This window comes from Lithobates pipiens, unplaced genomic scaffold, assembly GCF_037356315.1.
Source record: "Lithobates pipiens isolate NorthernLeopardFrog02 unplaced genomic scaffold, aLitPip1_a1.2 Scaffold_8, whole genome shotgun sequence".
In the NCBI taxonomy this organism is placed as follows: domain Eukaryota; kingdom Metazoa; phylum Chordata; class Amphibia; order Anura; family Ranidae; genus Lithobates; species Lithobates pipiens.
In genome coordinates, this window is record NW_027507903.1 from 137,997,117 (window position 1) to 138,011,121 (window position 14,005).

Consider the following 14,005-nt stretch of genomic DNA (forward strand, 5'->3'; position numbering starts at 1 on the left):
ATGAGGTCTGTCATAACCAGAAAGCAAAACCGTTGAAAAATGGTTGTACAGTGTAACCCATTGTGTAGGAATACTCTGCCTGTTTCCTGTACAATTAAAGACATATGTGTCCTTATCGGAAGGTGGACGCTTATAACCCATGATCAACATTTAAATAGAGCTGTGTCTTGTACAGTACAATTAGGAAAACAGGACACCTCAGATATTTTCATATTTTTTCATATTTTTCCAAACTTCAGTCAGCAAGCTTTGCCAATTTAGCTTCATTTTCAGTTCTTGAATCCTGGTATGGTCTTCAGTTGTAGTCCCTCCAAGTTCTAAAAGATCTGAATTCAGGAGATGTTGCCCTCCTCCACTTCACTTGCATCCCAGACTATGTCTGTATGCATTAACAAGCAGGTATACCCCAAGCGTAGGCTACTTACATCTGAAAATAAGCGCCATTACAGTACCCACAAAAGACATTTGAAAAAAAAAAATTTTTTTAAATTTGGTGTCAAATTTAACAAGCACAAATACATTAAAGAAAAAATAAAAAATAAAATAAAAAATAAAAACCACCACACAAAAATAAGGAAAGTAGTCCCAGTTTATTAGACAGGCACACCTTTTTCAAAAAAACAAGTTAATTCTCAAATCAGAGAATGGGTCTGATAAAAGTCACTATAAAAATGAGACTTCAGCTTCCAAAATATATCCAAATCTGAGCTACACAAAACATACTTTTCAGACTCAAAGCATCTATGCAATCAAAATATACCAAAATACATCATTTCATTCATAAACCAAAAGCACATTCTGGCATAGATACTGAACAATGCAAGCATGATTAATGGTAAACATACTGAGAAATCTTACTTGCATAATGACCACCATTCAATTGCAGTTATGCAAAAAAAAAAAAAAAAAATACAAGTTTTATTTCCTAGAACATTCAGATGAGAAGTATTTTTGCAGTGCAAAAAACGCCATTACAAAACAAAGTTTCCTTGCTAGATATAAAAAGGCAAATATGAAGTCATCCAACTCAAGTGCTAGTCTAGAAGTTAAAGTAGAGGTTTCAAAAAAATAAAAATGTAACCAATAAAAATTGGTTGGTTTTGTAGTAAAGGATTAGAACCCATCAGGTGTTACTTCTGTCCCGAACTTTGATAACGATTTATCCGTACTATTCTGGAGACCACAATTTAAGGCTAGATTCGCACCTATGCATTTTGCAGAGCTACACTACAGAACGTGTTCCATAGGAAACTATGTTAAATGGACTGTAGTGAAAATCTGCATAGGTGTGAATCCAGCCTAACCAGACAAGAATTAGAGAATATATTTCAAGAGCAGCAGAGGCAACATTTTATTTTCCCAGCAGAGTAGGAAAAGGCTTGCACTTCCTGTCAGCAATTTGCTGCGGGTTCCTGTTGCAGATTTTCATATTTTCTGTTTAGTAACTGCTGTCACTGTGAAAGGGAAATCTCCAGTGAATGCCCAGATAGCAATAAAAACACTGACAGGGGTTCTAATCCTTAAGGTTTTGGCTTGAAATATACTTTAAAAACTCAGGGTAAACTTGACATTTTCCATGTATTGGATTTAAGATTAATAGCACTATTAAAATGGGGCATTGGTAGCTATATCATAGCTGCCAGTTTCAATACAAATACTTTGAAAGTTATACAGACTTTAAAATGACAGCACCTTGAGATACAGTGTATTAAAATATAACTATAGGCAAAACCTCCCTCCCCCTCATTTTGGATAGAGCAAGGGAGGGTTATAACCCCCGCCAGATTTTTTGCCATCTGTGTCCCATTGCAAAGATTTCCCTTCATTTCCTGTCCCATAGCCAAACAGGAAGGGGCAAATTAAGGTCACCAGAACCTAGTGTCTCCATTTGAAGATTTTCACTCTTACTTTTCTGGGGACAACCAAAAATTTGTGATTTTCTTTACTTTCACTTTTAATAATGGTAAGCAGGACAAATATTGAGGGTGAATCTCCTTAAAAAAAAAAAAAAAAAAAAAGGCAGACAGCAATATAAAATTAAGCAATCTAATCCTGCTCCACTAGCCAAAAAAAAAAGTTTTGCCTTTAGGTATACTTTATCAAAAAAGTTACAAAAACAGCTTAATTCATTCATAGAATGTAAAACACTTTACATGTTTAAAAACACCATCCCAGTCATAAAATAAGCATAGTTTACATCACATGTGTGTTCCACAAATCACATTCTTTATTCATACTACAAGATGGCTAAAGAGTTTTGCTTCATGGCAATGGCAGCACAATAGAGGATATGCATTATTTATTATAATCATGTGATGATACAGATATGCATCATTCATTATAATCACGTGACGACAACATTGCAAAGTACCAGACTCATGCAGATCCAGTTCTAACCGATTACATAAAGATAAAAAAAAAAACCATCCACAAGTTCAAACTTCAAAAGGAAATATCAAAATACACAAAGAAAAATGAAGGGTCACAATAAGGGGGGTCTCCTAGCGGGGCCAAAATAAATAAATAAATCTCAATAGCCAATGGATTTCCCTGTGCCCCCACAATGTTTTTTTTCACTTTCTGGAACACATTGTGGGAAGCAGGTACTCATTGCACAGGGGAATCCATTGGCTGTAAAGGGAAAGCCATCAGCTATTACAATCTTTGATGGCCCTGCTAAAAGACCTGCTACTAGGGCTGGGGAAAAAAAAAAAAAAAAAAAAAAAAAAAAAGATTTAAATCTTGAATAGAGTTGAGGTCAAATCGATTTAAGCAAATCGTTTTTTTGAGACTTTTTTCACCAGGACCGGCGCCGACACCGTGCCAGTCCTGAGGTGCTGCTGGCAGGAGTTTTTAAGTGAGGCCGGACTCCTGCCCGCAGCTCCTCAGGACCAGCGCTTGTTTTGAATTGTGAAAATCAAGCTTTTTTTTTTAAACTCTATTCACAACTTTTTTTTTTAAATCAGATTTTTAAATCAGATTTTTTTTTTTGAAAAATCACCCTGCTCTACCTGCTACCCATTATCACATAACCCCGCTTTGCTTTTTTTGTGTATTTTGAGACTTCTTTTGGGGAACTTTTGGAGGATTTCTATGCCTATGCGTTAGAAGTCTAGATCAGTTTGATGCTTTACAATAGGTTATCCATACATGAAAGAACATGCATATCAGCCATTTCACTATAGTCCCGATGAAGCATGAGAAAAACACTTGGCCATCTTGCAGTGTGAATGAAGAATACATAATTTGTGGAACATATATGGTATACAAGATTTACACCATACTTATTTCAGGACTTAAAAAGGGTTTTACATTACAGAAATACATTTTGCAATTTTACAGTTTGCTCTAATATTCAATACATGAAAAAAAGGATATCCCAGGATAAACTGCAAACTGGAGCCAGAAGAGGTTAGTTTGCAAATATATTGTTTTAGAAATGACTTGCCAAGGCACCAACATGAAGTTCACCTAGTGAACACAACTCAGAACGTATGTCCACCAAGTGCTCACAGCTTAATTGAAAGCTTTGGTACTGTGAACTACTGGGCCTCATCAACACCAACCACAATAGACCGTAGAGAAAACTGCCACATTCCTATACACCAGTCATGTTATAACCCTTTTGAAGAAGTCCGTGAACGAATTTGAAGGTCTCTGTTGTAATCCTGTAGTGGATTCTGAACATGGATTATATAAATAGGCTTCATAAATAAAATAGCATTATTAGTGGTTGCCAAAAATCCACAATATATTCACTCCGGATAAACCAAGGTTGACTCTCCTAGAGTTTGGGGAAAAAAAAATGAACTGTAAAACACAAATTCAACCACTGCATGGTACTTCTAACAAAAAAAAAAAAAAAAAAAAAAAAAAGGAAAACAAAAAGCAAAAGAATAAAAATAAACTTTAAATACACAATATAGAACACATTTAAATACAAAATGTTACCAGGTACACAAAATAGATCTATATATTTTTCAAGCATGGAGGTCCAGTCTGCATTAGTCAATCTGGCTCATCTGAGTGGATACAGCCATGGTGAGACATTGGCAGTGTCCAGAGTGTTTGGTGCTTAAAGTGGTTGTAAAACCTTTACAACTTTATGCTACAGGTAAGACTATAATTAGGCTTACTTGTGGCTACCCTGGATATCGCCTAAACCTGCATGTTTAGGAGATATCCCCTGCATATGCCGACATCATTGGCACATGTGCATTGGGGCAAACTGAAGCAATGGCATGTATGTGCCGTTGCTACAATATGTATGCTGCCAGTGACACCATTGCGGCTCCGGCCAATCACAGTGCCGGAGCTGCTATACACAGAAGTAACCCCTGGGAGAGATGTCACCGGCCGGTGGGGGAGAAGAGGAAGGCTGAGGGGGCTTCGATCTAAAGTAAGCAATTCATAATAAGCTAGTATGCTATGCACACTAGCTCATTATGCCCTTGTCTTGCAGGTTTTTTTTTTTTTTTTTACCAGGGTTTACAACCACTTTAATGCTGCACCTTCTCAGGAGTATAGATCATGAGACTGGTCACTTACCAACACTTTTTAAAATGGATGTAAACCCCCACATATACCCATTGAAGTGAAGTGAACAGCCTCAGATAAAACAAAAACTCTCTACATAAAAGTTTTACATGTATAGCTGCTGTCTTCAGCTATATATACACCTTTTAGAAAGTGCACGCCCAGTTAGAATTTTCTCTTCCCGATTCACCTGTGGGTGTGTATTCTTGCCATACACAGACAACTGATTGGAGGAAAGGCACACACACAGAGCTGTGCTGTGAATAGACCAGCTCTCTGCTAATTTATAGCACCCATCCCGACAAAATTTAAACTGGTTTTATCACAGTGTCAGAGGTTATCATGCTGATAACAGAAGAAAGCCATGGGACTTAGGGCTTTGAAGAGAGAAGAAAAACACTGCAGATATACAGTTGTGCTCATAAGTTTACATAACCTGACATAATTTGATTTCTTGGCCATTTTTAAGAGAATATGATCACACAAACTTTTTTCACTCATGATTAATAAAAAAATGGCTTCAGCCAAACCCTAACCAACTGTGTTTACTCTTTAAATCATAATGACAACAGAAAGTAGCCAAATGACCCTGATCAAAAAAAAAAAAAAAAAAAAAAAAAAAAGTTTACATATCCAATAATACCATGTATTGCCCCCTTTAACAATGACAGTTTGAAGTCTTTTTTGGCATTTAAAAATGAGGCTCTTTATCTTCTCAGATGGTAAAGCTGCCCATTCCTCTTGGCTAAAAAGCCTTCAGTGCCTGTAAATTCTTGGTCTGTCTTGCATGAACTGCATGTTTGAGATCTCGCCAGAGTGGCTCAATGATATTGAGGTCAGGAGACTGAGATGGCCACTCCAGAACCTTCACTTTATTCTGCTGTAGCCAGTGACATGTCGACTTGGCCTTGCGTTTCGGATACTTAGACATTCCAATATCACAATTATGTCACATACGCAGCTTCCTGGATAATGAATGCAAATGTTCCTCCAGTATTTTTTTGATAACATACTGCATTCAGCTAGCCATCCATTTTTATGAAATTTCCTGTACCTCTGTAGCTCACACATCCCCAAAACATCAGCAATCCACATCAGTTTCACCGTAGGAATGGTGTACCTTTCATCATAGGCCTTGTTGACTCTTCTCCAAATGTGTTTATGGTTGTGGCCAAAAAGCTAAATTTTGGTCTCATCACTCCAAATGACTTTGTGCCAGAAGGTTTGGAGACTTGTCTCTGCCGTTTGGCGTATTGTAAGCGGCATACTTTGTGTAGTAATGGCTTTCTTCTGGTGACTTGACCATGCAACCCATCTTTCTTCCTAATTGTGCATTTTGAAACAGCCACACCACATTAGAGTTTTAACACTGCTGATTGGCAATTTCAATTCCTTGGATTTTTTATATTTTTGTTATATCCCTTTCCTGTTTTACACAGTCCAACTACCTTTTCCCGCAGATCCTTTGACAATTCTTTTGCTTTCCCCATGACTCAGAAGCCAGAAATGTCAGTGCAGCTCTGGATGAAAAATGCAAGAGTCTGCCAGGAGTCCAGAAACTCACTGACCTTTTATAAACACATACACACACACACACACACACACACAAACACAAGCAAACAGATCACATGCGAGGATGGCTACCTTTAAAGTGGAAGTAAACCCTCCTATCATTTTCAGCCACGGAAGCTGCCATTTTTGACCTTGTTTAATCTTCAACTGCCAGGGTGCTGCACATGTGATCAGTTATGACACCAGCCATTGGATGGTTTGAGTTTGACTGAGAGCACAGCCAATGTGCAGTTAGCATTTCCGGCATGCTGGGAATGTAACGTTTTTTTTGAAACTGTTAAATTGATGGGTTTACTTCCACTTTAATAGCCATTCATTTGTGTCAACTTGTGTGCATGTTATCAGGCCAAAATCACCAGAGTATGTAAACTTCGATCAGGGTCATTTGGGTAGTTTCTGTTGTCATCATGATTTAAATAGAGTAAACTGTTGATTGATAATAAATGGCTTCAGCCAAACACTAACCATGAGTGAAAGAAATGTTTGTTATTCATATTCTCTGAAAAATGGCCAAGAAATCAAATTCTGCCAGGGTATGTAAACTTATGAGCACAACTGTATGTGCCCAGGTCAAATTTCATGACTCAGGTTTACATCAACTTCAAGTTTCTTTGGATTTCTGAAACAAGCGAGTTCTAGAGGAATTTTGAGAGTTTCCTGTAAAATTCCATACCTTGAAGCACAGTACACAACACAGGCAATTTATTCATACAATCATGTGTTAGAAGCTCGTCTTTAGGTGACTAGACAATGGGCAAGCCTTTTAGGACATGCACCCTGGGGCACCTCCCCTATAACCCTGCCTTACTCCATGAGTCCTCAGTTTTGCAGAGCAATAAGGAGAATGTCCTGTACCACATGCCAAGATATGGTATTTACAGGCAAGTCACATTTCTCGTGTTAATAATACAGTACAAGACACAAGCAATGTACAGTGCCTTGAAAAAAAAAAAAAGTACTCATAGCCCTTGAGATTTTCCACATTGTCATGTTACAACCAAAAAAAAAAAATATTTTTATTGGGATTTTATGTGATAGACCAACACAAAGTGCTACATAAATTAAGTGGAAGGAAATGATAAAATGGTTTTCACTTTTTTATAAATAAATATCTGAAAAAGTGTGGCATGCATTTGTATTCAGCCCCCTCAAGTCAATACTTTGTAGAACCACCTTTAGCTGCAAGTCTTTTTGGGTATGTCTTTGCACATCTAGAGTGAAATCTTCACCCACTCTTCTTAGCAAAATAGCTCTAGCTCTGTCAGATTGGATGGACAGTGTCTGAACAGCAATTTTAAAGTCTTGCCACAGATTCTCAATTGGATTTAGATCTAGACTTTGACAGGGCCATTCTAACAAATGAATATGCTTTGATCTAAACCATTCCCCTTATAGTTCTGGCTGTTTAGGGTCATTGTCCTGCTGGAAGGTGAACCTCTGCCCCAGTCTTTTGCAGACTAACAGGTTTTCTTCTAAGATTGCCCCTGTATTTGGCATCCATCTTCCCATCAACTCTGACCAGCTTTCCTGTCCCTGCTGAAGAAAAGCATTCCCACAACATGAGGTCATATTTCACAATGGGGGATGATGTGTTCAGGGTTATGTGCAGTGCTAGTTTTCTGCCACACAGCGTTTTGCTTTTAGGCCAAATAGTTAAATGTTGGTCTCATCTGACCACAGCACCTTCTTCCACATATTCGCTGTGTCCTCCACATGGCATCACGCAAACTGCAAACGGGACTTCTTATGGCTTTCTTCTGTTCACTCTTCCATGAAAGGCCAGATTTGTGGAGTGCACAACGGATAGTTTTCATGTGGACAGATTCTCCCACCTGAGCTATGGATCTCTGCAGCTCTTCCAGAGTTACCATGGGCCTCTTGGCTGCTTCTCTGACTAATGCTCTCCTCGCCCAGCCTGTCAGCTTAGGTGGACAGGTATGTCTTGGTAGGTTTGCAGTTGTCCCATACGATAGAGATGGGAGGAGATGATAGAGATGGAGATGATAGAGATGGAGATGATAGAGATATCCCAACCCTGCTTTAAACTTCTCCACAACTTTATTCCTGACCTGTCTGATGTGTTCCTTGGCCTTCATGATGCAGTTTCACAAATGTTTTCTAACAAACCTGTGAGGGCTTCACAGAACAGTTGAATTTATACTGTTAAATTACACACAGGTGGACTATTTACCAATTAGGTGACTTCTGGAGGAAATTGGTTCCACTAGATTTTAGTTAGGGGTATCAGAGTAAAGGGGGTTGAATACAAATGCAAGCCACGTTTTTCACATTTATAAAAAAAAAAAAAAAAAAAAAAAATAGAAAAAACATTTTTCCTTCCACTTCACAATTCTGTGCCACTTTGTGTTGGTCGGTACAAACGGCCACACAAATTCTTGCAGGGTCTGCATGGTGATCGCCACATCCTCTAACTGAAGCGGAAGATGCCCTCAGGAGGAGATCGTCTAGGTATCCCATGATCGCGATCCCAGTTTGCCGCAGCAACGCCAAAACTGGAGCCAATACCTTGGTAAAGACTTGGGGGAGGCTGATGCCAGACCAAAAAGGAAGAGCCACAAACTGGTAGGCTTCCGACTGCAAACCGCAAAAACATTTGATGCCGAAGGCATATGGGTATGTGCAGGTATGCATCCTGGATGTCCAAGGACGCTAGGGAGTCCCCTTGATGGAGTGTAGCGACTACTGAGCGAACTGATTCCATTCTGAACCTCTGCACTTTTACAAAGCGATTGAGGGCTTTTAGGTCCAAGATTGGACGTACCCCTTCCTTCTTGGGAACAGATTTGAGTAGAATCCCTGAACTTTCCGATCGCGGAACCAGCACAAGCACCCCGTGATTTAGCAGGTCCCTTGCTGCCCCCAAGAGGGCCTTCCAGCGAGCGGGGAATACGGGTATGCTGGAGGGGAAGAATCTGTTTTGTGGCCAAGAAAAAAAAAAGTTCATCTTGTAGCCTGTGGAAATCAGATCGCAAACCCATTGGTCGGATAACCGAGAGGACCACTGGGCTGCAAACTCCCGAAGGCGACCCCTCACCCGAGACATGGGTGGGGGCAAACCTTCATGCGGTAGCACTTTTATTCGCAGGCTTGCAGTTCCAGGGATGCTTTTGTCAGTCCGTGGACGTCCTGTCGGGCTGGGGACATTTCGTCGAAGCTCCGGGCGGACGAAAAAGCAGTTTGTGAGCGGAAAGAGAGGGCCCTTGCCTATGGCGTGGCTCCTTAGCCTTCCTGGCCTGTGGGAGTAGGGTACCCTTACCACGGTGGCATTTTTAATTATGTCATCCAAAGAGGCTACAAAGAGCCGGTCGCCAAGGAAGATCCATCAGGGCTTTTTTGGATGCCTTGTCAGCAGACCAGCATTTTAGCCAAATCAGGCGCCTCAGCACCACAGCTGACACTGAATCCCTGGATAACAGAGGGAGAGTATCCAGGGCTGCGTCACAGACGTACTTAAGGCCTTGCATTAGTAGGTCTGCTAGTTCCACGCAGACAGGAGAAGCCTGTTGCTCTCCTAATTCGCGGTGCAAATAATTTTGCCCACTCAGTGTCTGTGACACAAGTGCGGATGCCAGTACTGGTCGCGCGGCTGACCGCACCACCGTAAACAAGGAACGAGCCACTGCCTCGGCCTTCCTGTCCGTGGGATCCTTGAATGCAGGAGTCCCCTCAACCGGGATCGTGGTTACTTTAACCTGGATACTGGGGGGGGTCCACGACCGGAGGAGCCGACCATTTTTTGAGAAGACTCTCCTCAAAAAGGGTAACGCACCGCCATATATTTGGGGACCGAAAAGGTCCGTTGCGGGTGACCCCATTCCTTGTACAAATAAGTCAGATACGGGAATACCTTAGGTCAGGGCTCGACAAACCCCGGTCGCCAGGTCGCATTTGCGCCTAGATTTCGTGTCCTGGCGACTGGGGCAACGCTGCTGGGGTATCCTGTCTCCATTTGGACCCCGAACTCCGCCGCGCAATTCCATCGGGCCGCGCCGGCCAGTAATTGAGGCCGCGGCTTTGCGGCCTTCTAAAATCTTTCGGTAGTCTGGCGCCATCTTGTGGTGGATGTAGAAATTACACCCTATTCCAATAATGCTAATTCCTAATGGAGTGAAGCTCCCCTGCCTGTTTTTTGCCCAACGGTGAGTGTGGTGGCTGGTAAATGGCTTCTCATTATATTATATATATATATATATATTATTAAATTTATTAATTAATATATATATTTTTTTTTTTTTGTAATTTTTTTTTTTGTTTTTTTTTGTAAAAAGTAAAAAAAAAAATTATTTTAATTAAGGAAAAAAAAAAATATTATTTGTAATCCTCCCTGCTTGACCTCTTTCACAAGGGCTGTCTGATCAGGTTCACCTGTCAGTTTTTCAGGCGGACCTGATTGAACCCTTAGCAGGGAAATGGCAGTAAATGAGCGGGAATATGTCGGAAATAATAGTCACATTCTTTTGTTAACCACTTCGTGCCCGCGCTATAGACGAAAGATGTCTACAGCGCGGACACCAATTGCCGGGAGGGCGTCCCTAGACATCCTCCTGTTTACTTCCCCTCTGCACGCCGCCATGGGCGAGCATCGGGGAAGTTCTGTGTTGGCCGTGTCCCTTGGATACAGCCAATCACAGATCATGCTAAATGACCAATCACAGCGGCCATTTAGCACTCGAGCGGTGTGTCCAATGGGAGGTGATCTCATATGTGGGGGGCTGGGGGCTATCTTCCCCTCACTCGTCTCCATGTCAGGCCAGGGACAGGTCCAGATCGCCGTCACCGACCTGGCTCCTAACTTTTTTAGCTGGCTCCTAGATTCCAAGCAAATTTGTCAACCCCTGCCTTAGGTGAACGTGCTGGCTTGCGGGACCAAAAAGGGCCCGGTACATCAGCAAAGGGATGTGCTGGCTCCTGAATCTTCAAGGTATCACGCACAGCTGTGATAAGTTCTCCGCGCACGGACTCATCCTCACTGTCCGAACGGTCTTGGTCAGCATCGTCTGACAAGACAACAGGGGTCACCAGCCTCAGCAGGACCCGAGTCTACGTCAGAGCTCTCCCCAGATGAAGGGGGGGGGGGGGTGGCAGGGACCTCTTTAGTGCACCTTTCTTCCCACGCACCACCTCCATCTTGGCAACAAACAAATTGAGGACCGCCGTCAGGGTGTCCATGGACACTGGTCAGTCTGCAGGTGACCTGGTTGCAATTGCCTGGATTTCGGGGGAAGAAACCAGTTTCTGAAGCCATGCTGACCCTACCCTGTCTGCCACCTGAAGGGGACTTAGGACATAGACAGTCCCACCCTGCTTACTGCCGCTGGCTGAGGGGCTCTTTCCCGCTGGACTCACCACCCTGAGGAGTTCTGCGCTTTCCAGCAAGTAGTGCCTGTAGTCCCTGTGGGCTCCCAGGTGCAGAGGAAACAATGCTGTGTCGGTGGCAGCAGCTGAAAATAGTGCCAAAACCGCTCTGAAGTGTGCTCAGGCTTCAATAAAATGGCTGCCCAGCGTCCAGCACAGACATAAAACAAAGGGAAAATGGCTGTGAGAGCTCAGGAGCACATGCTGCCGCTACAGAACACTGAAAAAAAGTCAGGCTTCAAGAAAATGGCCGCCAGTGTCCTAAATAGGAGATTACTAGGAAAATGGCTGCTGAAGCCCACACCTAAAATGGCCACCGAAGCAGCTCCATGAGGTGGCAGTGAACACAGAGCTGTACAGGACATCAGCAAAACCTCACAGATACCTTCCAGGGGCACGAAGAACAGCACCCAGGACACCACTAGCCAGCGCAGCCCCCCCCAACCCAGGTGAGAACCCCTGCATAGACACCACTCAGCAGCCTCATGCAGCATCCCCCCAGAAGGGGGGAGGGAAGATAGGGACAGGGGAGAGGAGAGGGAGGTGAGGGACCCCCGAATCGATCTCCCAGGGAATGTCCAGCTGCTCAGCCCCGCCCAGGCAGGGAGAGCTGTACTTACCAGTCCTGAAGAGCTGGGAGACATTCCATCACAGACCCACTCACTGATAAGTACAGGGTGGCTGCTGGCCCGGCATACTGTGACGCAGACATCAGTAGCCCGGTCATATGTATGTCCCGGAACATAAAAGTTCACTGACCACCTCTGGAGCTGAGGTTTCATCATGGCCTGCCGAGCTTGTAGCTGCAGCCTGCATGCGCTCAATGGCCGGACTGGAGAGACTACAAGGATAAGGGTATCCAGCCTGTCACCCAGCCAGCTGTTGATAGTAGATCACAGGATCATTCATCTTGCGAAAAAATCTTGCTTCTGCATAAAAAAAAAAAAAAAGCACGGACCAATGGGCCCGCAGGGTTCCTAGGTCCTCCTTCACTAGGCAAAATAAAACTGATGGCTGCATGGCAGGCTGGAGGGTTGTTGCCCAAGGGACTGCCCCCTGGGCGGAACTAAGTTCTGAGTGTTGTATTACAACTAATGCCTAGTATCTCCTAGTAATGGGGCATAACAACCCAATGGCCAAGAGAGGAGCTGTGTCGGTCTGTGAATATAAGAAAAGGCTGTTTTGTAATGCCAACAAACTAAATTCAAGTCCCAAGGGTTCAGGGGTTACTTAACCTGAGATGAAGCAGAGTTACCCCCTAAATAAAGTTATGGACCAAAGAATGCAAAGCAAGTGGTCAAAATAATACAGATAAGGCCGAGACCTGTCCTTAGAAAGCACTCAAGGCCAGCTTCATCTCTCACCCCATCTTCAGAAAAAAATAAAAATAAATTCCTGGGGTGCAGCTCCAGGTTTCACACCAGGAGACGTTTCCTAGACTCCATAATATAGAACCATGGAGGCTGGCTCTGCATAAACCAAGGTAGAAAAACTACCAAACCCGACAGCACATGCTTCTTCAGAGTGTGGGCCTCAATAGCCAAACAGTTCAATTTATTGTTTGTAAAGTAGGATGGAACTTTGGACCTTGCGAGAGAAGATCTGGCCGTGAAGGCAGGGTCCATGGGTTCCCTACTGCCATCTCTACGATCTCTGCACACCAAGATTTCCTGGACCCGCTGGGGGTCACAAGACTCAACGTCCCTTCCTGTTTGATCCTGTAAAGAAGTTGTGCATGCAGGCAGAATAGGAGGGAATGCAAAAAATCAGTGCAAACCGATTCCGAGGGAATAGCAAGGCATCCGTTCCGCATCCTAGCGGATCCTTTGTTCTAGACACAAAGTTGTCAATCTTTTTTGTTGATCCTGGACGCAAACAGATCTACGTCTGGGATCCCTCATCCTTGACAAATTGACAGGAAGATATCGGGGTGAAGAAACCATTCTCCCAGGAAAAACTGCTGGCGACTCTAGTCCACCAGCCAATTTTCTATTCCTAGAATGAAAACTGATGGGAAGAGAACAATGTACTTTGCCCAAGATGGGACAAGATTCACCTTTCTCTGGTCCGCACAACTTCTTATGCCCCTTGATAATTAATATAGGTTATTACTGTGGTATAAACTGATCGACTCCTAGCAGGATACCTTACCAATACCTTAAACTGAATGTTCAGGCCCTCAGAACCAAGTGTTCTGCCTGAATTTTTAAAATGTTAATGGACAAGGCCATTTCTGATCTAGGCCACTTCTGGACAGCTGTCTTTCAGGACTGTCCAACCTAAAAAAAAAAAAGGTTGGCATATGTTGCATGTGTGTTGGGCAGCACAGTGGTGTAGTGGTTAGCACTCTCGTCTAGCAATAAGAAGGGTCGCTGGTTCGAATCCCAACCATGACACTACCTGCCTGGAGTTTGCATGTTCTCCCTGTGCCTGCGTGGGTTTCCTCCGGGGACTCCGGTTTCTTTCCAAAGGCATGCCGGTAGGTTAATTGGCTTCTGTCCAAAGTTAGTATATGAATGGA

General features: G+C 43.0%; 1 protein-coding gene across 1 annotated transcript in view; it reads right to left on the bottom strand.

The window, feature by feature from the left end:
• Positions 1-571: 571 nt before the first annotated feature.
• TMEM209 (transmembrane protein 209) overlaps positions 572-14,005 on the bottom strand; it is a 70,086-nt gene continuing 56,652 nt past the window's right edge. The window contains exon 15 of the mRNA XM_077473023.1: positions 572-3,784. Coding sequence (XP_077329149.1) covers positions 3,727-3,784 — 58 coding nt within the window. The 3' untranslated portion in view covers positions 572-3,726. The remainder of the gene's footprint in view (positions 3,785-14,005) is intronic.